The sequence below is a fragment of the Antrostomus carolinensis genome, unplaced genomic scaffold, assembly GCF_000700745.2.
Source record: "Antrostomus carolinensis isolate BGI_N321 unplaced genomic scaffold, ASM70074v2 scaffold2638, whole genome shotgun sequence".
Taxonomy (NCBI): Eukaryota; Metazoa; Chordata; class Aves; order Caprimulgiformes; family Caprimulgidae; genus Antrostomus; species Antrostomus carolinensis.
The window spans coordinates 64,412-90,382 of NW_010330697.1; the positions used below are offsets into that span (position 1 = coordinate 64,412).

A 25,971-nucleotide genomic window follows, 5' to 3' on the forward strand; every position below is an offset into this window, starting at 1 on the left:
TGGCCTCTGGCAATAAACAGCTGCAGAAAAACACCTACAAGAACGTAATTCTAAATGTGACTACATTTCCAAAAGCTGAAAAGTAGAGGAAGTAAAGAGAGTACTTAAAGGTCTGACTGTACTTCACAAAAGCTTTCTGGAAATGTTACTTTTAATAGTATCAGGTGTAAAGAGCAGTGTAATATGGCTTATAAATTACTGTAAGGGCTGTTGACATAGGTTAATAATAAACGACAGCACATGGAGTAATGAGAGACAGGCACAGAGGAGCGCTTGATTAACTCCAGTTTTAGGCACCATCAAAGGTAATGGTCTGTAGGCAGCGATACGCACCACGGTAAACTAGACACATCAAATACAGAGAGCACAGGACCTACTGAGGTATGTTACCTCCCATCTGCTTTGCTACACAGGCATAGCCATGTTAAATTAAACTGGTGTTTTTATTAGCACTAGGCTGTAGTCAGTCAGTTTTTAAGACAGCTCCTCATTTCAGAGAGAGATACCTAATTCAGTGCTTGCAGAAAGACACAAGATACTCAGGTTAAATAATAAGACTTCTTATCACTGTAAGCAGCACTGAGGAACCCCGCTCCTGAACACCCTCTGGAAATTATACGTATGAGGAAGAAATGAACTGAGCTACTAAACACAACACAAGCACCGTCTTGTACAAGAGTGTAGGTGGAAGAGGGATGTGATATCCTCTGGTCAAGTCACAGGTCTAGATGGCACAGAGATTAGGATGTGAGAACACACTGAAGCACATGATCCCGCTCACTCTGGATGAGGGTGTGGACGGCAATGCTATCTTGAAACACAACAGTTGAAGGTCAGCATAATTTGTAGCTAAACACAGAGTTGATCCCATCATCTAGCAGGGATTTCTACTCCTCGTACTGCTCTGCAGTTTGAGATATTGCCAGGAACCTCAACAGTGGAATGAAAAGGATGAGAATCTGGGTAGAGTTCAGAGAACACAAACATGGAAAGGTCTTTATGGGAAAATATAAAAATAACTATGTTGTACAGTGCATTCAAATCATCTGCAGAGATGTGATAACCTTACAAATACTGGGAGCTGTTACATGAAAGAGGGAAAGCATATTTAGTGTGGTACAAAGGGGCACAGACAGAGCAAAAGAATGTAAGTAAGTCCATCAGGTCTTTTACATCTGGGCAGCAAATACACTAACATGGACTACTACACGAGGACTACTGTAGTGCCTAAGCAGCACGCCATCCACACATGTTGATAGAAACTTGTATTTTATTCACACTTGAGGAAGGGAAAGGCTGGACAGCCCCATGGCTCATCCCAAGCACTAGCCCAGCGGAGGCCGTGGTACTTCATGTTTTCCCTGTGCTGCTCTAGGAAGACACTGCAATGGCTTCGCCTGTTCTGAGCACTGCTGGGCCAGGCTGAATGGTTACCCTCTGCAGCTCATCACAGACTGCTCACCTCACCACTGCCTTCTTGTACTAGGTGACTGATCACTCCAATTGCTTGCACAACTGATGGTGCTGCTGCTTCTTACGTGAGGTCAGGTTAAAAAAAAAAAAAGAAAAAAGAATCCCACTATTCGAGTGCTGAAGCTCATCTGGATCATTTTGAATTAAGTGAGCTAGAAAGTTACCTTAAAAGCAGACAAACTGAGCAGCTGAAGGGATGGAAGAGGGTCCTGGGGGTAACCACATCTGCAGGGCTCAGCTGCAGCTAGAACAGGATGTGTAGCCACACTGCTGTCCCCTGCTCTATGTCAGAGAGGATGTTTCTGCTGGAGAAAAGCAGTTCTTTCTCCAAGCCTTGCTAGTACCGCAAACTATCTGACACCTCAATCGCTATCAGCAAATATGGTATGTTCCTTATTGTTACCACGCTGCACAGGATCAAAAAAAAAATTAAAAAATCAATCAACCTCAAGTAAGAAACTCCACCATGTTTCTGATCCCCTGCCTCATCCAGTATTTTACCTTAAGTGAGTACGAAATGAGGAAAATAAAAACAACCTCCCTGATCCCTTCACACTCTCCAAGACTTATTTTTCTGGGGGTTTTCTTGGCACGTAGCTTAAAAATGAGGTACTAAACAGAACTGCTGAGAGAAGATGTCTGCCATGGACAAGTACCATGCGATTGTTTGTACAAGCTAGTACAAACCCAAACCTGACCAGAGTGCCTCCCACTACAACTACTGTCTCTGAGAGCCATGACCTTTCAGTGATCTAGCTTTGTCCCTTATGTCCTGCAATACCTTAAGAATGGTCTGTTAGGAGGATAAATGAGTTTAATGAGTAGTTCCATTCTGGGAGACTGCCCCTGCCAGTATATTCTGGGTTGCGTGGTTCATTTCTTAAACTATAATCCCTAGGAAAAAGAAGAACAATTCTTGGCTGCAGGGTGGATACCAAAAGGTGGTTTTCCTAAATAATAAATTAGGTCAGTCTTTAAATAAGTCATCTTCTCTCTGGATAAATATTTACTCCTTCCAAACTAATATTAGGTTTATGTGTCTCCCACCAACTTTGTTCTGTTCTGGTTTTCATTAGAAGTTCTGGAGTCAGCAACGACAGAAATCTGTTAGATAGCTTCAGGGGATTCAAAAAAAAGAAACACCAAAAGAACATAAAACTCCTTTGGGCTTCTAGTTTTCAATAGAAACAGCCTCTGTTAACTCAGCAGCTGAGGCACAGAACATGTTCTAAGGTAAGTAAGTTATTTCCATGACAAAAATAATCACTGGAACAAACTAAAACTGTGAATCTCCAAATGGAACTTAACCACTGGAAAGCAGGAGTTTTCATTTTCAAACACAACTGACAAATTATTAGACAGGGAATATTTGAGAGGCCTTATCCTTCCAAAGGATAAGGCAGGCAGAAAAGCATTATTTCCAGGGCACAAGGCCCTGCTGTGTATGTCATTGTCACTTGGGCTCAGGACAGAGCCCAGAGAACAGGCATCAAACTATTGGAGAAGGGCAACAGGGATTAACTGAGAAAGAAAAATTACAGGGCTGTTCCACAGCATGCAGTGAATCTTAAAGATGCCTGATGGCAGACAGATCGTCATTTTCAGAAGTTTGATCTTTTTCTGGTTTAAAGTAATTTTTGTTTCAAACTTGTTTCTTTATGATTTTATAATTTAAAAACGTTTCATACAGAATGAAGAACAGCTTCAAGGTTTTCAGTGATCAAATTGTGTGAAAAAAGATCATTTTGTGTCCATCAAAAAGCTCTTGATTTCATTTTGAGCTTTTAAAATCATCTAAAGGTAAATCAATGAAAAATTCCTTTTCACCTGCATCTGCTTGTTTTCTTGGCTTACAATACAAAGCCTGGAGTCGCTCAATTGCTCCCATGAGAGCAAAGATGAGAAGAGGAGAATGGCTATGTAACAACGAGGGAAATCCTTGGACAAAAAAGAATTGGTATAAAACTGTCCATGAAAAACTAAGGCTGGAAAGAATGGGATTTCTAAGGACTGGAGAAAGGTAGAGTGGGGCACCCTTGTCACAGCAGTAGTCTGGAGAAGCAGCGCAGGCGCTGTAAGGCAGAGTGTGATGCACACATGAAGGAGGCTATGTGACAGGTAGCAGGGACAGGGCATCACCAGACAGTTCCACCTCAGCCAGAACAGTTTCTGAAAACGAAGACCTTGACACTATAGTGAAACTTGCACAGCCCTGTGCTTCTACCAGCACCAAGTTTCTGTCCCCACTGAGCTCAGAAAAGCATGGACACCTCTGTCTTTCCAGTGCCTTAGCAAGTGTCCTCATTTTCAATATGCTGAGCACTAGCAGTTTGAAAACGCACCAAACATACAGTCAGCTAGAAGAGCACATAGGAGCTTATCATTAGGCCTTGCTGTAACTCACACCTCCCCTCCTCTAAAGAAGAAAGGCTAACAACAACCAGGGGAATGGAAATTTGATCTTTTACCCTTGAATTTTAGGACGAACAACAGAATTTTCTAATATTTATATATTATTTCTTAATGTTGGCAACTTAAAGAGCAAACAGGCCTGGTATCAGAAAGCCTTACATGCAACAAAAGCCAAACAGCACCAACATAATAAGGCAAATTAAGTTCCCACCAGCTTTTATGGTGAGAGCTTTGACAAGAGCTCGGGTCTCTTGTTCTGGACCAAGTACAAAGCTGTACTTGTTTATCCTTTCTGCCACAGAGTGTGTGCTTAGCCGAAGCAGAACAATTAGCTTGAAGAAACATTTCTTAAAAAAAAATAAATGGGTTTCATTTTTTATTATTCAAAAAAGGGGAGAAAAACAAACATGAAATTTCAGTATACGCCCAAGAGTTTTTTTTCCAAGAACACTTGTATTTGTTATTAGACCAGTAAGTATGCTTTGCTGGCCACATCAAAGCTCTTTAATTTATCTGTGATCAATCTGGGGTAAGCTTGTAAGAAAATAACTTTTTTTTTTTTCCATCAGCTAAAAAGAGTAAGCAGGAAAAAAAAAATCCTAGACATCAAACTAATCAAATCATACACGGTGTTGGTCTCTAGAAGCTCCTTAAAAGTGCTGTTGGAGAACAAAGCGGTCTGCTTTAAAATTACTTACAATTAAAAATATTTGCCTTTTTTTTTTCCTTTCAGGAAAGTCCCAGTGCTTTATCCCAAACTCACTGAAGTCGCTGAGGTTTTTTGCAGTGATTTATGTGTGCTTTAGAACACGTCTCTGTTGTGTTCAGATTTCTGCAAGGCTCTGAACTAACCTCTATGCTCCGATGCTAGAATGGGTGGGAATGGCTTTGATTCTCACTGTGCTCAGAATATCTTGCACAATGTTTGACCCTACAAATTTCCCCCTGTATTAATAGCTGATTTCCATGAAAGCTAGAGGCAAAATATAGTCCTTAGAGAGTAGAGAAAAACAGAACACTGTGATAAAGTAATAAAGCACCATGTAATCTAAGGTCTGAAAATACAACAGATTACTTTTATTTACTCTAACTGCCCACATTACTTCTGATTCTTACACTTTTACCAATCGTTGCTTGGTAAACTGAATAGATAATGTACAGCTATAAGAGGAAAATCTAACCAAATCTTGAGCTCGTGGTATACCATGAATGACAAGGATAATACTGGGTTTCCATATTATGAGTCAATTTAATTTATTAAGAAAGAGAAGGATGAGAAGTGACTTGATCAAATTTTTTTAACAGCTACTCAGGGCGAGGCTTTCTGAGAGAGGTGATCAGGCAAGGAAAGAACAAGATTCACTAGCTGGTTTTTTTCCCTCTTAATTAGGAATGTATTAGTGAAATTAGGCATTTGTAGATTGTGGTTCTTAGAATTACTGGGATGCAATCTGAAAGGTTAGAGCAGCTTTCTTTCAAAACACCTGCCATATTATTCCTGGAAATAGTGCTTTTCTACAGCAACTCACACCCTAATCACTTCCCATCTGAGGAATGTCTGACTATCCCTGTTATTCTTGAAAAGTTGTAATAAGATTGAAGCACAGTGTGAAAGCACAATTTTTACAGACAGTTGGAACATTTCCATTTTCTGTTTGTTTGGCATCTTTATTTTTCCCCAAAAGAAACCAATTAAGTACCCTCTGGAGACGAGAGGCTTTACTCATCTTCCTTACCTGATGAGTAAGGATCTCTCTATTTGAAGCATGCTGCACAGCCTGCCTTAAAGAAAACATGCACCTCAGCCCTTCCTACAAGTCTCCTCAGGTTGTATTTAGAGAATAAACTTACAGCTTCTCACCCTGCAGAAACACCAAAAACCGTTTTTGTTCATCATCACAGAGTCTGGAAATAAACAATGGGGTGACAGCAGTAGGTGTGATAACAGAATGATTGAGTGCTTTTGAGTGGTTTTTTTTGGGTTTTTTTTTTTCAGTAGAGTGCACTAAATTAGATTTTTATCCGCTTGTTATATTTGTAATGTTGCAAAATTGCACAAAAAGGTGCTGGCAGAACAACTGAGCTGGGATGGATCGAAATAGCTGAACTGAAGAGGTTCAAACAAGCAGATCGTCTCACAGTCTTTGCAGTTTGAAGCAGGCTTCGGTCCCAAACTTTAGACATCAGAAAATTTATCATTTCACTTTGCATAAGTGATAGCAGAGGTTTTTGAGATTTGTCTTATTTTTCATGTGCAAGCATTTTCCTAGTGAAGTACAGATACAGCATTTTAAGCCCACTGACACTAAACTTGTTTTTGCCTTTCACAGAACCTATGCGTAATGCCTCCCGCATCTCCTGGGATTTGTAGATGCAGGTGGAAAACTACGGCTGGGTGGATTTCAGGAGAAAATGTCCAAGAGCACACAGGCAGACTGTCAGAGCTGGGGAAGGGAACAGACTCCAGCACTGCCTGAATTGGTAAGGTCCAAAGCTCTTTCATAGGCCTGGTAGGAAAGATGTCCTTCATTTTTAAAGTTTAAATCTTATCCATGTGGCTCATTTTTCTGGGTCACTGAATAACATGCACATTCTGTTCTGAAAAATAAAACTGTTCCTTCTTTTCCCATCTTGTTTATAAACTTGCCCTCCTTTCCTCCTCTCTGCCCCACCCTGTGAAGAACAAAACAGAAGGAGAAAACTGACAGCTTGGGAAGAGGCAAAATTTGTGCCACGACGACCAAAAGAATCTAGAGAAAGTCACACTGGATATAAATTTTCCATTTCTGTATTTCTTCATAAAACAATATATCTCTGTCAGCTCTTTAGCAATGGTTCTTTCCCTTCTACATAGAGCAGAACATTTGTATTGCTTGAAATGGCCTAATGTTTACAAACTTACGATAGTGGTACAGAAGACAGCATAGGCAATGAGGAGACTCTTATAAGTATGTGACATTTTCAGACATTTACCCATTTTACAAAGGATACCATTCTGCAGAGATCTCAATGCTATTGAAAATGGAAAAGCATTTAAAAAGCTTATATATCTGATACATTAATGCTTCCTATAGCATCAACAAAGTCTTTGCCAGAAAGACTTTTGCACTATTTATAAATTTCAACTTTCTAATTATGGATGACCATAAACAGCATTTTGCTATCCCAGTTTATGTAAGAAAATCTGAGTACTATTCAGGAAATGTATGAAGGTCTCCCAAGTAACTTTTTAAAAGGATACCATAAAGGGTTAACCTAACATCTTTCATTTGGCAGTAGATCTGAGTGGACTCAGATACTTCCACAGCTTTTGAAAGCCTATGTTTCTTGGGTGAGAGTGATGGCAGAAGTACATGGGCAGAAAGACTCCGTCTGCTGGCAACACGAGGTTGATGCTGGAGGGCTCCCTTGGCACTGCGCTGGCCCAGGGCTGGGGACAGCCTGGGTCAACTTCTAGCTTGCTGCTGGGTTTGCTAGCTTCAATCACACTTGACAGGAAAAGCAAAGTTTCTCTGGTGCTAAATGAAGCATGACAATTGTTAGAAAAACAGCAGATGCACTGACAAAATAGCAGTTTTGACAAAACTGGGCCTATAATGGAGCACAGGATTTGGTGCCGATGAGCAGCTTAGTGATACGCACAGCACAATGAGAAGAGCTGCTCTGGAGAGAGCACATCCCTGGCTTGTATAAAGCAATAGAATAGCAGTAATTAGGTCTAAAACTTGTTAACATTTACGCTAAAATTTGTACCAAAGTTTGATATTTACAGCAAAGTCAAATGAGCAGGTGACAGATCTGTTAGCATGATTCCATTTTCTTACCATCACTACAAAAGTAAGATATTTTCCTGTTAAGACCATCTTTACGCACATCCACCCTCCTGGTGAGACAACGTTTTCATTTCACCTTATTTCAGCTGTCCAGATGTGAGGGATTTCATTGGCTCTACATGCCTGGGTGCCTCCACAGCAGATAGCATGGGGGGCAAGGGCACTTCTGGCAGATGACTCTTCCCAGCAGAAGATGGACAAACAGCTCTCTGGAGATGCCCATCTTTCAGTTCAGGCTAGTAAGGAGCGTGAAGAGTTTGATGGGACTGAATGCCTATTATACAAATAGATGAAGGTAAGCAAGACAAATCTCATGTTGCTCGACAAGCTTTCCAAGATCACAAAGCAACTTCAGCAGTTTAAAGGAAGTTTGGCTGGTAGATACAGTGGGTAATTAATGCCTTACTCTCACCCTTTCTGGGAGTTGCAGCTTTCCCTCTGATCAGATATTCATGTGGAAGTCCTTGATTCTGATGCATAGAATCACAGAATGGTTTAGGCTGGAAGAGACCTTCAAAGAGCAACTAGTCTAATACCTCTGCCATGGGCAGGGACATCTTTCACTGCATCAGGTTGCTCAAAGCCCTGTCCAACCTGACCTTGAACACTTCCAATGATGGGGTATTCACAGGTTCTCTGGGCAACCTCTTCTGGTGTCCCACTCTCCTTGTAAAAAATTTCTTCTTAATGTGCAATCTAAATCTGCCCTCTTTCAGTTTAAAACTGTTGCACAAGTCCAGTCCTAGGGAAGGTAAGTGAACACAGAATTGGGATTAATGTTTCCCTCACTTATCAGCACTTCCTCCAAACAAGTTTTCCAAAACCACACGCTCTGTTTTCAGTCTGATGACAAAAGTGATCCTAATGTCTAGGTGTTTGAAGAACATTACCTAGAGTAAAAACCTGTGAGACTGCTGCATGAGAAAAGTTTCTCACCTTCTTAAACATTTTCGTAATAAACCTGCTAGAGACAGTTTCACTATTGCCCCTTTTTGCTTCTAAGTCTTTTTTTATTTGACCTTTGGAACAAATATTTCACAGGATTATTTGTAGCTAAGGAACATGTCAGAGAACTTGGAATATTCTCTCTTTCTGTCCATAATTTGTTACTGTACAAACATTTTTATTCTGCATTGTTCCTTTCCTTGTAAATTCTTCCACCTCTACCAGTTGGTAACTGTTATCATGGAGTAACATTTTTTCAGTAAAGAGGCATTTCTGAAATTGTTTATTTCTGCACATGGCGCTTCCAAATGTTTTGCTCTGTCTTAACTAAACGCACCTTTTGTCTGGGGTACTTGACAATTCCCCTTAAAAATATTTTTTTATTTCAGAATTTCCCCGAGAATTGTGGGAGAAGTAGAGCAATTATAGTCCATTTGCCACAGTAGTGTCAGGACTAATCAGGTCCTTATGGATGGTAGATACAGATTTCTTTATAACCAGGACTGTAGTTCTTCCATAACCTATTTTTTACACCATTTAAAGAGATCTTGAAATCAGATCACTAATAACCCAAAGATCCAAGGAAAAAAAACATATAAAATCTAACTTCTCCACATAAGATAGCTGCTTTGCAAATCCCTAAAATGAGAAAATCAAGACACCGAACTCACATTCAGCTTTTAAGGAGAAGCAAATCACAACAAAGACCTCTTTTAAAAGTCCCAGTTCTAACCTCAAAAACCCTGTGAGATAAATCATGTTGTTCCCATTTTGTAGACTATGACTTTGATGCACAGAAAGGGTTATGCAGCTTGCTCAAGATCCTGTTGGAGACCCTAATGGAGGTCTGCTGACTCGCCGTAAGTGTGTTAAAGGTTCAACGCCATCCTCCTTCCCAAAATGCTCGAAGGCCTTTCAGCAATTCAGTAAGACACTAGAGCAAACAAGAAAAGAAAAAAGAAGCGGGGAGGAAACATGACTCCAGCGTACATGGGATATTTAACAGTGCTCTGGATGAACAGGAAGGACATAGTAAGCACATCTTCATTCACCAATGCCTTTAAAGCCTTGACTTGAGGACAATATAGCTTGCCTTGAGACTGTTGACTTCCTCTTACAGGTGACATTCCCATCTTGCTGCAGGGAGAGTTCATGTGCTTGTGAAGCAAAATTAGTTTGTCATGATATAGAAAATAGTCCATCAAGGACAAGAAATTAAGGGGTGGATGCATATCAAAACCACCACAGAGCCTCAGTCTTCTCCCAAGGCTCATTTCAAGGCCCAGTTATAAACACTCACAGTTCATTTTTCTGCCATTAGAGGTCAAAACCACATTTGTCTCTTGTCCTGTTTTTTTTAATTTATCTTAACATTGGTCATATCTTAAGCGTCCTTCTAATACTCAAATTTTGCCTATTTTTCTCAAAGTGTCTCTCCCTGTTAGCTGACCTCCACAGTACTAACTAACAAGCCATCAGTTTGTTGATCTTGCAGTCACAATGTTTTGTCCACAACAGCTGGTAAGAAGCACTCTTATTCTGAAAATATGCAAGCAGAAAATAAACTCAAGAATGCTGATGCAAAAAATAACTTGTTTTGGCAAGTTCAAGCATTTTGTGTGTGTATATCTGCAAGGTGTTGGTAGCAAAGCTAATTTCTACTTCATCCTAAATATTGTAGAAGAATAACCAAAACAAAACCCCCAAATACCAGTGCTTGCCAAGTGTGAAAAAAAACCAAAACACACTGCTGGAAGAAAAATATTTACTTCCCAGCATCTAAAATTACTATGGGCATAAGAAAACATTCAGTAAAACACCTTTTAAAAAAACACTGAAGTGTTATTTTAATAACTTGAAACAGGAGACAGAGGCAGTGCTACTGATCCATCAAGTCTGGCTCTGTTCTTCCCTCTCCTAGCAGGCTGAATTAAGGACCGCCTGTATTACCCTTGCAGCCTGATCTCTTTGTCAATCATCAGGCCTCTGTGTGCCAGAAAAGTTCAAAGCACAACTTCAGAAGTAAAGCACCTCCCCTGGAAATGTAAAATCAGGACCAAAAGTCTGAGCTGGCCAAAGCTCATGGTGAAAAGACTGCATTTCCACGTTCTTGACTGTTGTGAAAACACTGTGGTTATTTCGGCCGTCAGTTTCTGGACTCTGCTGAAAAATACCTACCTCTGCTTTTGTAATGGCTTCCCATTCCGTGGCCATTCACTGTCTTATTTTTCAGAGGTTTCTTCATACACAGTGCAGCTATGCAAAATAAACAACTTTGCAACAGCACGCAAACTTGCTAAGTGTGAATCTCACTTTCTCTTGACAAGACAGCAAAATGGTCACTCTGGCCATTTCCTCTTTGTACCCACCCTGTTGTAAAGCAAACCGACTAATGTTTACAAAATGCCTCCTGCTTCCTTACAGAGAAACAGCTATGGCTCCACTCGTATACATTTTAAGACTAATTAAGCTCCCAATCATCTTTTTAATACTTTCTCAGTCCAAGGACTGAACATTTGATGGTGCTATCTACAGCTGTACGCATTTTAACCTCAGTAGAATCATAGAATTGTTTTGATTGGAAAAGGCTTTTAAGATCATCGAGTCCAACCGAAAACCTAACACTGCCAATTCCACCACTAAACCATGTCCCTAAGCACCACATCTACACATCCTTTAAATACCTCCAGGGATGGTGACTCCACCACTTCCCTGGTCAGCCTGTTCCAGTGCTTGACAACCCTTTTGGTGAAGAAATTTTTCCTAATATCCAATCTAAATCTCCCCTGGTGCAACTTGAGGCCATTTTCTCTTGTCCTATGGCTTGTTACTATTACACCCTCCTTTCAGGTAGCTGTAGAGAGTGATAAGGTCTCCCCTCAGCTTCCTTTTCTCCAGACTAAACAACTCCAGTTCTCCTCATAAGACTTGTGCTCCAGACCCTTCTCCAGCTTCGCTGCCCTTCTCTGGACACGTTCAAGCACCTCGATGTCCTTCCTGTAGTAAGAGGCCCAAAACTGAACATAGTACTCGAGGTGCGGCCTCACCAGTGCTGAGTACAGGGGGACGATCACTTCCCTGGTCCTGCTGGCCACACTATTTCTGATACAGGCCAGGATGCTATTGGCCTTCTTGGCCACCTGGGCACACTGCTGGCTCATGTTCAGCCGGCTGTCAACTAACACCCCCAGGTCCTTTTCCGAAAGGAAAATATTTCTTCTTGATTAGAACATGTACCTAAACCAGGCTCACAGAGTCCTCCCAGGTGCAAAATAAACTTGAAACTCAAGTTGGAGACATTTGAACCAGCTGCTGTACAGCCAGCTTTCCTCTCAAAGCAGTATGACTGGAACGAAGCATTACGTGCCTCACACAGACCAGCTCACAAGCCTTGCTGAGCAGCTCGGAGACACTAGTCTGAGTGATGCTGTGTTGGGCTCTGCCCACACTGACTGACACAGCAGCCTGCCACAGCGCCAACACAGACCTCCTTGCTGGGTAGCATAAATGTGCCTTTGAGTTCCCTACATAAATCATCAGGGATTGCCCTTATGACAGGGACAGATGCAGACAGACATCAGGTATGAAAACCAGTGAGGTTTAAGGTCATGGGAGGTGATCTCATATATCACACAGAGGGCATCAGATTGACCAAAGGAAGGTCTGACTTGCCATAGGGGTCTTGCTTTAGAAAGCCAGGGGGAAACTCATGGCTCAAAGAGAGTTCTCCTGCTGACTTCAAACAGGGTAAACGTGACTCTGGAACGTGAACTGCCGACACTGCTGTGGCACTGACAGGTTACTTTTTTTGAAGCTTCGGAAAACTCCTAAGACTGTTGTGTTTCCTTCCTAAGAGTTCAAGAGCAGCTTTTTCACTTTATTTAAGTTCTCAGTAAAAATGGATTCAGGTGGCCAGAATACAGAATAAGGACAGCAACTGGCACTAGCACTTGTTTTATCTGCTTCACCTGAATATCTTAAGCCTATATCTATTTCTTCACTGTGAGGGTGGTCAGACACTGGAACAGGTTGCCCAAGAAAGTTGTGGATGCCCTCTCCCTGGAAGTGTTTAAGGCCAGGCTGGATGAGGCTTTGAGCAACCTGGTCTAGTGGAAGATGTCCCTGCTGATGGCAGGGGGGTTGGAACTAGATGATCTTTAAGGTCCCTTCCAATCCCAACCATTCTATAATTCTATGATTCTATATCCAGCTTGTTTAATTTGTGTTTCAGCCTTGAATTATGAGTCTTCTGGTAATATGATCTGTGCTGATGTGGTAAATCACACCTATTATATACATGTCTCTCAAAAAGAAAAGTGTTTTGACAGGGTTCTATTTTTTACAATTTACTTCCTCATCCAAACTTAAGAAACACTGCTGCATTAACTGTCAGTAATGAGAATCACTGTTTACCATCCATATGGTCACAGTTAAACTAAAGTAACACCCCAAAATTAAGTGTAGTCATGCAATTTGCATCTGCATTTATTGAACATTCTTACTGGCTTTGTTCAGTGTAAGGAAAATAAATGAGAGCAGGATGCAGGGTCCTAAACTCCCATCCTCATACAGAAAACTGTTAGCCATGTGCACTTGGCTGTGTAATGGCCCATATTGCTTCCAGAGCAGCAAGCACCTCTGCATGGTGCTCGGAAGGTGTTTAGATATCCCAGTTGGGACAGCCCTGCTTCATGCTGAATGTGTGCCATATAAACACACTTTTTACAGCTGAGAGTTTTAAGCATTCATGTAACCAACTGTGTAGGAAGTCACACTTAAAAAAAAAATAATAAAATTTCTGGGCTTCGCCTCTTCTTTGAGTTAGACCTGGGCAAAAAAATGAACAAACTAAGCTTTATAAATACCTGGCTCACAGTTTCCCACTGTGCACTGCATACCACCTTAGAGCTCCCACTAAATATGTACAAGCGTGTAGCACAGTAATAAAACTTACAGGGACGACTGACTGGGGACCCTTCCTTTGCAGACGGTATTTTCATATTTTGTATGACCTCTGTGGAACAAACTCCTGTGGAATCTAACTGGAACTAATAAGTTACAAAAGCAGGTCAGAAAAGTGTTAGACATGGATGAGGAGACATCCCACAGAAGCGCTGGACATCTGGATGTATATTCAGTAACTGGAAAAGTAAGAATTCTGCTCCCAAATAATCACTAGTTGGGTTTGCATGTAGTTTGAATACTACTCGACTAGTTGGGGCAAGGCACCATCAGTCTTAACCACTTCTGTACATGTGGTTGTATTTCTAAACTTTCTTACAGTGGTAAAGAATAAAGAACATATATTATATTTTTCTTGCTTAAAACTTTTTGGTAAGGTGCAGCACCATCACCTCAGGCATGCTTTCTGTAAATGTAGATAGTGGTTAAAAAACAAAACAAAAAATCAAACCCGAAAACCTTTCTAGAAGTTGCTGAAGGGAATGTTATTATCACTAAGAGGCTGGATTCAGTGCACAAAACAGCTATTTCTAGTGATAAAGCATAAAGGTTAAACAACTGAGAACAAGATCACCAGATGTAAAATGGAAAGTTTCCAATTTAGAAGCAGAAGAGGAAGAACATGAATTAATAAGCAAGGACCAAATTAGCATTATAAAAATCCTCCAAGCCAAACCAAATGCCATTGAAAATAAACTCAGGAACTCTCCTCCTTCTCTTCTGCTCCCTGCATTCCAAGGAGGATTGAATTTAGAATAACCATGAGGAATTTTAGAGAACTCTTACACTAAAATGCTGAACAAAGGCTTTAAAAGTTAGAAACACTGTGTGTACTTCAAAGACATTATTTCTGTCTTTGTCATGCTAGATTCTTCTTCAGTACTTTTATTTGAAAAAGGAATAAATGTTTTGGACTTAAGTTTTCTCTTGAGTTTTATCTTTAGTGAGATTGGGAATGATCAGACTGATTCTTTAACAGTTTTGAAATGGGGGTAATAACTGATAATTTCTACCAGGTTTATTAATTAGCAGAAAAAACCAAACACAAAACCAGTCCAAAATAAAAAATAACCCACATAAACAACCACTTGGCAAATACACAAAATCCACTGGTTGTTGACTTTTCATCCTAGACTACATTTCAGTGCTAGCTTTGTTAGTTCTATGTATAATGATACCCTGTCAGGCTGGGGATCCTATGCTGCAATATTCTTTGGCAGATGGGTCTTTCTTGCTCTTAAACACATTTTTCTGGCATGAGCTGGCAGATGTCCCACACCATGAAGAAAAGCTTTTTCACTCCTAATAAGTGAAGTTTATTAGATAATGTGGTAGGACTTAAAAAATGAGTCCACTATGGCATTCCTTAAATTGAAGGAATATTGTGGATTTTTCAGTCCATGACAAAGGTTATTATGGACTTTAAATTGGACTCCTGGAAAATGGGTGCAGCACATTAAACATCAGCACTACTAGACTGATGGTTGGCTCAGCTGTGGTACAGCTTTTGTGTTACACTTGCATTTTGGAAAGCTCCCACAGGATATGACAGAAATAGGAGCTCCCACACACAGCCATGATCCCATCACAAAAAGTAGACAGACAGAGGGAACTGAACTGAAAATAAAGGAGACATATGTAAGAAAAACCCAACAGGAGACAGAGCATTTAAGCCTGAACAGTCAGGAAGAGCAGAGTGTCAAATACTGCAATCAGATGAACAGAACTTTGGACTTTCATGTTAGCAAACAGTGGCATGACATTTTATGGTACTGCACCTCTTATAAGGCTATATGGTATGTCTGCGTTTGTCTCTGCTCCCATATGGACAGGCACTAAAATTCCAGCATCGAAATCAGCAATCAATGGTAAATCAGTGATACTCAAAATTAGCAGAATAATGTCACCATTGATCCCTCTGATTCAATCCTAGCAATCCTCTGATCACCTAGCAATATCTCTTGCAGGTTTTAACATTTGATCCTACGGGACATAACACATAAGCCAAATAGCCATATGTGATATTTATGAGACACCTGACAGTGAAGTCCGACTTTCACTCTTTGTAACAGCCATGACTATGTCAAACACACAACTGCCCTCTGCATTTTAAGAGACACAGCTTGCAAAGTGGTTTTAGCTGACCTAATATTTAGGTACATCCAGACAAGCAGAAGAAAGCAGAATTAGGAACCTCCTACTTATGTTTCAACACTCATCCACAAAAGCTGCACCTAAGGTTAAAGAGCAAATAACATCCCAAAATACCAAGATTCCTCACAGTATATGGGCAGCCTGAAAAACTCCACAGAAATGCAAATGTAATCAGTTGTTCAAAGAGGAAAACTATTTATTGATAACAACTCATCTCTTACATTGTTTCTCAGCACTGAGATAAATTATATCAATACATTTCACAAGAAGGAACAATATGTTAATTGCAGATGCTGAAGGCAGAATGTGGCGGGAGATAAAACAGTGGATCCTGGGTTATACCCTTCACCCGACAGGTGAACATACTTGCATCTGTGATTCTCAAAGCATAGTTCTTAAATAAATCATTAAATCTATTGAGCAGGACAGGCTACTCTTCTACAGTCCAAAAATCATATGGATCATTAACAGGAATTAAAATCTATTCACTCTGAGTTTACTAGTGAGATTCATTTTACCTGAACTTAGCTGTATCATCAGCCAGTCATCTAGTTCCACTTCACCCAGATCATCAATGGAGAGAGTGATTCAAACTAAAGTAAGTGTCTCAAACTGGAATGATTTCTCTGCACGCCCAAACCATTCAATGCTCTCCACTGATTGTGGCACAAGCGTAGATGACTTGGTCAGACTGGACACATACCTTTTAGCTAAAAGCAATGTGAAATAAATCTCACCTCATGCCCCAGAAAGAACATGACAAACTCTTTCAGGAAATACCCTTGTCAGGTCAGAGAGAACTTAATTAGCTTTTGAGAGGGTTTCCTGCCAGCCAGCTACAATCAGCGGCTCGCTGCTGTCTACAGGGAAGACAACTAATGGCATATGCAGAAGAATTAAGACACATATCAACTTATTGGGAGACACGCACTGCTATCCAAGCATCTCTGATAAGATGTGAACATATGATAGGGAAGGAAGGAAGATAAAAATGCTCTCAAGTGTGCAGATGAAAACAATATATATCTTTATTCTGGTAAACTGTACAAGATCAAGTTTTTGCTTCACTGCTTTGCAGGTGTACCGCAGAGGGAAGTATAGCAAGGGGAAGCTGAGAATGAGAACATGGGAATTCTAAAAAAGGGAGAAAAGAAAATATAGAGAGCATCTTGAATCCCCAAATATAAGTGTGGGCCCACACAAAAATAATGCACTACAACTGCAAAATCAGACTTGGGTGGATTAGATTTGATTTCTTATAATCTGCTTTTGCCCAAAATATATTATGTCTTTGTAATGCACTCAGTGAACTTCCTGTATCTTTAAGGGTTTGATTGCTAAATCTTCCTGCTAAAATTTGTCCACTGGTGTGTCTTCTGAGGCATCTTACTCCATGTCTGGATTTTGGAGAGATCCTGAGAGAGATCCTGAACATGCTCACAGTTGTATTAACGTGACTGCTGTTCACCACTTCATATGTTGGCCTCAATATTTTGGGAGATTTCACAACAACTTGCCCAACAACTTGTTAGTGAACAAACAAAATCAGCTAAAATAGCCAAAATAGGCATATTCAGGTTGTTACTGGAAGGCAGGAAGGTGATCCTAGGCAAGGATATAGGTATATGGCTGTGCAACCTAGAAAAAGCCTAGCTAGCATAAGATAACATACAAAGGCAAAAGAGCTGTGGTTTCAAATGCTGTCACTTCGTAATGGACTTTCTCTCCAAAAGGTCAAAACTAAAATCTCCGTCAAAACTACAGAATACCAGATATTCTGAATAGTGTTCGTAGCCGCAGCGTTAATATAATAGCAGCACAGATACATAAAAACTGGAGTGCAGTTGTCAGTCAAATATTTAAACTCTTCCTTGAAGTAGGTCAGTATTTCCAGGCAACCAGAACATAAAAATGAAACAAGTGACTTCCATGCCTATGATAACGAATCTCCAGCAGAGTCTGGCTTTATGAAATGACTGGGCATGACGCAAACGTTGGTTGCTGCACTGGAGAGACTGGCCTATTTGTCACTCTAGAGAAATTGTGATCAGACAAGAATAAAATTGTAATAAAGTAGCAGAGATGGTAGATGTTTCCCACCCCTGAAATGCATGTCTTGCCCCTGAAAACACATGCCTTGCCAGTTCAAGACTGTCCTTTGACCAATAGGGCCGTAAGGATGTAGGCTGACCATGGCAGAGATCTTCACCTGTAACAGGCTCAAAAGAGAATAAAACATTGCTCCTGTTGGAGCAGAGAAGTAGGTGGTAGTCTGTCAGCTCATAAGGGTTAGATATCCTCAGCAGTCCAGAGGACAGAACACCCTCTTAGCTGGGTGGCTAGCAGCTTTCTACGAACAGGCTGCATAGCTATATCCTAGAAATAGTAAAAGAGAGAAAGTTGTTCCTCTCAGCTCACATCTTGCAGGCACTGTAAGCTCTTAGTTTGAACCCCTCCCATTCCCACTTCCTGGACATGCAGCAAAGATTAAACCAGCTCATTCAGAATCATGCAGGACATCTTCCTCAAACTAAATCTGAGGCTTGATTTATCAAATCTTTTAGAATCAAAGATATTTTGGTATATGTACGTTTCCTCAGTTGAGCTCAATGTTAGGGTTACTCAAGCTCCTGGGACAGGATGTCACTGTCATGCCCTTTGCACCTCCTCTCCCCTCCATACCACCACAAGCACCTACCTAGGAAAAGCTATAAGCTCATGTCTTTCACACATTTGTGTTGTGGGTCAACTTTTCTGTTTGACATACATCAGAGGAAGCTGCTGCTTGTACCTATGCAAATCTATCAGCAAGAGGTCGGTGTCCTGACTTTTAGCATCAAGTTGACTTCTCACTTTATGATTATGGCATTCACTGACATGCACTCTCCCCGGCCAGTGTGTGGAGAATCCCACACTTCCACATCCTGGTGAGGCAAGGTGAGGCAGAGTGTATTGCTGCAGGGTAGCAGCAAGATTCGGATCATGTTTCTGCTCCGGATCTCTTCTGGGTACAAACATGAGTGGCCACTAACATAGTTGCATTAGTGCCAACTCCCAAGTGAAAACACTGAGGCTGAAGGCAAGGCGTGGAAACTGGTTTGCCTCCCCAAATATGTGAAGTGAAACAAATTGTTCTGCTTTTCATGAACTTAATTACTCTCAATATATGTGGGTGCTAAAACCAAGCCTGAACAGCGTAAATCCTGCAAATTGGGCGTAACCCTGACACTGTGCATTTGCCTCGCCAGCTGCACTGCCCTTACTGTGTATACACACAAAAGCTCCACATACCCAAAAGGCCTAGTGTTGCAGGGGGAGAGGAGAGGCACCTCTTAGACTGTTTTTGGGCAGGGCAGCTACCCTGCAAATGGGGAGAGCATGCCGGATTACATAGCTGGGAGAGATCTGGCACTCAGACTTCTGCTGCTGTGTCAAGGTAGGCAGCCTCTCCATCCATGTGGGTTGTGCCAGCCTGGATGAGGCATCTGAGTAAGCCCTGCCCAGTGGCAAGGAGCCTTCTTCTTTCCCCATTTTCATCTTTCTCATCAGTCAACACTGAACAGAAGGAGGAGGGAAAAGCACAAGAAGCCCTTTAAGTCTTCTCCATTCCTTGGAGTCCTCCACCACTCCCATAGTAAAATTAAGGCCTCCCAGGCAGCACCTGAGAGCAGTACTCTAATTTCTGGAGGACTGGTCTGGCAACGGGAGGAATGCCCTGGATGGAGTTATGCCATGCTAGCTAATGAGCAGTTCCATAAAACATTGACCTACAGCATGGTTGTCAGGGTTTTCAATTCTGGTTTTCAGTTCTGCTGACTATACGACATATGGAAGGTGGAATCTAGAATCACAGTACCAGAAGAGTTGAACAATACATTCTATTCTTCCTTTTTGTATAGTTTCTTTGGAAAGAAAGTTTCTTTGGACAGAATCAAGTAGATCTGTTATTCATCTTCTGGCCACCTCTACCAATAATCACAGTGTCTAGATAATACTGACAGATGAAAGCAAGTAGATCTGTGCACAAGTTGGCCACCTATACTTCTGGGCTTTGGTCTGCTTAGCACAAGCTAGTGTGTCTCCAGTGTGCAGCATGTATCTGCAGAAATTAATTTGGGGCCATCAGTAGGTCTTTCAGTGGCAATTAACAGCATCTTCTTTGGCAGGTAGCCAGAGGCATGTGAAACGGTCTTCAGCTGCTCTCATGACATCCTATACAAATGAAAGAGCTTAGTAATAAGAGGCACACATTTTTATTTTCCAGTAGTGAACCTCAAGCACTTAGAAAATTTGCCCTACTCTGAATAGCAAAGAAACTGCATACATATAGTTTGATAGACAGACGGGTTCTTGTGTGTGTTGCAGCTGGCTACCTCTCAATAGATCAACACAGACATCCCTTGCTACTAGGATAAACTCTACTCCAGAATGAAATTGCTCCCTGTCAGCCTAAAAGAAGAGCCTCTACTACATCTCCCAGTGAGTTTTACTCACTGCCAGCGTGGCCCAAACTGAAGCGAAGGACAAAGACACAGTGAGATGAACAGAGCCACACTCTCTGAAACTCAAGGAGGGAACACTGATTTCACCAATGCATTCAGATCACTACTTTCTGCTTTCAGCTTTCTGTCCACCAAGCTCACTCACAGAGGAAACTGAGTAATCCCAGGTGGTTTCCTTTTGAATCACATCTAGTGACATTTGTGTTCTGGAAGGGATGAGACAAACTTATTTCTTCTGGTGAGAAATGTCTTACCCTGCCAGCCTGTTTTGGAACAAGAAGCTACCCTCGTCTATTCAGGTAGTAGTGGGAGATCATCACAACCCACCTCCCCAGGGACTGGTGTTGCCAGCAAAATAAGGCACTTAAGAAGTGAAGGGGTTGCAGAGCAAGTAATCATGTGGCTATTTTAGAGGCCATGAGTGGGATCTGCTGTGCCCTTGTGAGGATTTGGTAACACTGCTGTATCTTTTTTCTCCAAGGCTGGAATTGCTTTCACTGGCGGGTTGATAGAGGGGAGGAAGAAGGAAGCGTATTTTGGAAGTTGTATGAAACATTTTACCCATATCAAACTCTTGTCTCTCCTCCTCTTGAGTTTTGCAGAAAAAAATTAACATTTAATGTAAAACAGCCTGCTTTGATAGCTGCCTGAGTGCCCCATTAAGCATTTTCCACACCTCAGTGGAGACAAATATCCAGTCATAAATTCCAATTTGTCATGGATTTTCTAAGTCACAGGTTGACAGAAGAAGCAGTTATCACTCTCTGATCAGGATGCAGAGACCATTATGCTCTTTAGCAATATTCTTCAATGGACACAGCAAGAGTTAGAGAGTAGATTTAAAAAGCAAAGCCCTTTGGTTTTGAACATAAGGCTCCTAGAAAAACGTTAGCAGAGATTTTCACCAACGCAGTACTGAGTCAGTAACAAGATGTAATTCCCTGCTGGAGGAGTGCCATTATTTGTTGTGATTGTAGTTATCACTATTCATCTTCTATTTACATACCATGTAAATGTATACCATACTTTGTAACAGCACACCGAAAACAAAGCCCCTGCTTAGAAGAGTTTTAACACTTCTGCTCCAGTGACAAATTTAGTTCTATCAAATATTTAACAGCAGCAGCAACATGTGCATCCTGGAATTATTTGGAGCAGGCATTTACATGTGTGATTCACAACTCCAGCCAGAGCTGGTGAGCACTGGAGGACAGTAACTACAAAGAAAAAGTCACCCTCCCATCCTCCAAGTCCAAGATAATAGTGCAGAAAAGTAACTAGCCAAGCAAGATTTCACTGTTAAGATTGCAAATTTGTAATCTTTTAACCTTCATCCCTGGCTGATGGAAATGAGAAAGAGGAACAAAGAGAGGAGACTAAAGATGATCACAGGTTTGCAAAGGTTATGCACGCAAAATGATTTTTTGCAGGCTGGACTCTAATGCCTTTGTGACTTCCCTCCATTTAAACCAACTAAGAGTGAGTTTTGGCTGTGATCCAGCATTCCTAACTTAAGCACCTGCACTGAATCTAAACTCTAGGTGACCTGTGAAACTGTCCTCCTAAAGTAAGTGTCTAATTTCCTCTGTATTGCCAAATGGGAGAGGTGCCCTTAAAGGCCTCCAAAGAGAGGCCCTATTACCTTCTCTTTGCTAAGGAACCTTCCTTCTTCACTTATCAAGACCCTGACTGCTCTTATAGGTGGACCTGCAAACTCCATCACAGAGCAACACAAGTCTGTAGTTCTCCACTATGATTAATTCCTTGACATATGCGGCCAATTCAAACTCAACAGCTTCTTTCAATTCATTCAAAGAATGAGGTCTTTTCCCTTTCCACCATCTGACTCTAGAAAGCAGTATCTTTTGAGGGACTCTCCAAAACATTCAGAATTTCTAAATTAAAGCTGTCTTCTCTCTGCAAAAACAAGCTGTATCTCTCTTCAGCTTTTTACTTTAGGTTGCATCATCCTTTGCTGTTCTATCATCTGGTAAGTGTTGCCAACTATGAGGCACTGAGTCATTGATTCAGAAGTGGCTGTATGAGAATGGGTCGTCTGAGTCCACACCATGGGGCAGGCGGGAGGAAGAAGGCCTAGTCTGCAAACCAGCTGTCAAGCAGTCAGCACAGCAGGAGAACACTATTTTCCCCCACATCAGATTACTGACATGATCTGCCTGCGTAGGCTGCTCCAGAGGACCTCACAGTGGACACTGCCTGCATGTTGGTTGTTGAACCTCCTCCTGATGAGCTGGCCTGAGTAGCAGTAGGCTCAGCCTACCTCTGCTTTTTCTCTGTCCTGTAGGTCTTGCATCATTAATTGCTGCTTGTGCCTAACAGGGGACGGGTATGTCAGCAGCCAGGAAAGAAGCAAATGGAGCATATATGACAGAACACACAGGATCCGACTTGAATCTTCACTTGGTCACTAAACAGTATATATAATATGATAGAGGGCTTTTCTCTGCTACTGTGGAGCAAAATTCCCTGTCTCAAGTTGCTGGCTGTTGAAATTCACTGTTGTTTGCTGTAGTGCATGTTTGAGGTGGCTCTCTTGCAGCTGTGCAGGAGGCTGGCAGGAAAGGGAGCCCATCACAGCGCAGGGGACCATGATGGCACTCAGATACATCCCATCTTGCAGGAGGCCTCTTTGAGAGCTATGAAGTATTGACCAGCAAGAGACCAGTCGCTGCTCTCTGGCAGCCCTAGGGCAGCACACGACTGCAGCTGTGTTCATTAGCCTGGCCTACCTGCAGAAGCTTCTCTGTCGAGGACAGCATTTGCATCAAAGTCTGCCTCAACACACCACAAGGAAGTGGCAGAGCGGGGGAGGGACAGAGAGAGAGAGAGAGAGAGTCTGGCTTGGTCAAAAGGTAGTAAAACTGATAAAGTGATCAGCTTTAAACGGATGTGGGGAGAAGAGCTGTCATTTATTACTTCCTTATTTGACATTTCTACTTCAACGTTTTTTCCAGAAACAAAGAGACTAAGGAAACAAAGTAAAAGCCACGTCCAGTCACTTGGGTTTCTCCTGGCATGACACCTTTCTGAGAAAACAGCTTTTCTGAACTCACACCCAGCAACTTTCAGGACCCGAATACAAATCTTTCAATCTTGCTCCTCTGTCATTCAAGTTACTGAGATTCTTAGTTTTTATCTCCAAAAGTAGCAAGTTTCTAGTCCCTTCTCACTCACTGGGGGATGTTCAAAAAGGTGACTTGGTGAATTTTAAGGAAGGCTAAAAAAGAAGAAAAAGTGAGCAGATTAAAAACACGCAAGTATTTTAACCTCCTGTTCTGTTTTTATTTTTTAACTGGGGAGGGGCGGGAAGCACTTTTCCTAGGGACTGCTGGAAGGTAGAAATAAGGTGAGCTGCTACAAGGAACTAGGCTTCTGCAGAGGGCTGTAAGGACACATGGTTGAGCTCTGCTCGCTGCCAGAAAGCTGGACCTCAACAGGTGACAGGCACTCCTAAGCTTCCACATTCACTGCCCCACAGGAATTAGGCTGACAAGAGCCTTTGATGCAAATACAAAGGCAAACTACTCCCAAATTAACCTGTGTAAGTGTCACTTAAAAGTAATCCAAACTCTTCAGGAAAGGGAACAATTCTGACTTTTACTCTGGCACAGTATAAAGGGCAGTGCACTTTGCTGGGACTCCCAAAAGAGCACAATGATACTAACACCAAAGGTACACCTCTTCTCATAGTCATGTCTACTTTTTGGCAGCAGAGGGGGATATGGAAAATTGCAGGGGGGCGGGAGAAACATTCCAGAATTAATATCCCAGTGCTGGTATTCAATAATATTTTGAACAGCTTCTGCAACAGGTACTTCTTTCTTTTCAACTTAAGAGACATGAGAGCTTTTTTCTAAACTGATTTTGTTTGGTGAAGGCTAAAAAATTAACCATCCTTATTAGAACTATTTTGCTTAACTGCAAGAATAGCCCCCTACTACCCCTCCTGCCACCCATCTCCCTCAATGCCAGAAGTGTCAGGGACAACTACAGGCAAGCAAGGTGCTAGGCACAGCCTAGGTTACTGATGTCTACGTGTGTGATTTGTCCAGGCTATTTTTGGTTTAGTTTACAGAAATAAGGCCATTTTACTGGAGTTCCCATGCATGCGTATTTACTGCTGGGGGAATATCCCCGGGTGAGATTTCTTGTGTGATATGAGTTTGTGAAATAGCAAGCTGAGTCTGCTGATATTGAAAATGCAGCCTATTCTGAGTTCTTTTTAACATTTTTTTTTTTTTTTTCACATGCCTTTCTTGCAATAGGAGCGTCGCTGTCTGCCTCGGTGCTTACGTCAGCCTAGAGGACCGCTCCCAGACAGCCTGTGGAATCAGAGTGTAAGCTTCTTGGCACGTGTTTCGTTTCTGTTAGACTTAGAAGCAGCGGAAAGAGAAGTAAAATCTGCTCTCTCGGAAAACATGTTCTTCTCTCAGTCCCCAGAAAACCTTAGCCTAAGCTGATACAAGATGACTCTCTGGCATTCAGAGAAAAGCATATCAAAAATTCTGTAAAGATAGATTCTGAGCACATAAATGTTGGTGTAAAAGTCCTTTCAGTCTGATTTACAGAAACCAAGGCTGTGGTCTAAATGTATAGCCCAGATAATTTTGAAAAAAAAAAAAAAAAATATCTGAAGGAGATACATGACCTAACACTCCAACCATGAGCTCTGGGAAACAGTGAAGTCACAGGGAATGATGACACTTGAGATGATAAATAAAAAACATTTGCTTAAATTTTCAATGGAAAGACTGCCTCACTCTTTAGAAAAGAAAACATAGCTCAGGCTTGCTAATTCACATGTCATGAAACCTCCCAGCCCTAACTCAAATGCAGAAGCCTCTGGCCTCTATCCTTCCTTCGCTCAGTGACTAAGATTTAATAGCAGATCACTTGCATGAGGTCTCGTATTGCTAAAACCAAATTAATGCCTTAAACTATACACCGGTGTAACTGACCACTCACACTGGGAAATGTTTGCCTAAAGGCTTGCAGATCAAACACTTGCTTGAGACGCTTACAATCACTTTGCCACACACTGTCTTTCCTTCAAAACATTAAACACTAACAAGCCTGGAGCATATGTCTAGACCTATAAAACACATTGCTTACTCATAAATCAGTGATTTACTGCAGGACCTCACCAATCAGAGCAGATTCACTTTCAGCTGCAGGTACAGGACTGTAGGAACTCCCGCAGTTCTCGGTCAAGAGATGGAAGATGTCAGCTCCAGGGGTAACTGGGAGTGTCTTCGCGGTTCCAGTGGAAACGAAAGCCCTCCAGAAGGGACCTGCTCGCTGCCCTGCTTCCACCCCTCCGCTCACCCAAATCCCCACCATCAGCGGCCACCTCAGCGCTCGCCATCCCCAGCACCCACCCACTCTGCCTCACCTGCTGTACACCAGGCACTCGGTGTGGTTGATCTCCTTGTCGGAGAGGTAGCGGCTGTAATCCTCCCACAGGTCCTTGATGGCAGTGACCGCCAAGATGAAGAGCACGGGGGCCAAGGCCAGCTCCGGCTGGAAGGCATTGACGGCCGGTACAAAGTTGAGGAGTGCGATGAACACAAAGTAGACGTTGGCCAGGCGGTGGAACTGCTCAAAGAGGTTCTTGGGCAGGAAGGAGAGCGCCGTGTACTTGGTGGTCTTGAGGCGGTTGCTGGCCAGGA

General features: G+C 41.8%; 1 protein-coding gene across 1 annotated transcript in view; it reads right to left on the bottom strand.

Moving 5' to 3' along the window:
- The window catches only part of ATP10A (ATPase phospholipid transporting 10A (putative)), a gene marked incomplete at both ends in the record, with an annotated part of 88,980 nt that extends 63,017 nt beyond the window's left edge, over positions 1 to 25,963 (bottom strand). Inside the window, one exon of the mRNA XM_010172969.1 lies at positions 25,695 to 25,963. Coding sequence (XP_010171271.1) covers positions 25,695 to 25,963 — 269 coding nt within the window. The remainder of the gene's footprint in view (positions 1 to 25,694) is intronic.
- Positions 25,964 to 25,971: the final 8 nt, after the last annotated feature.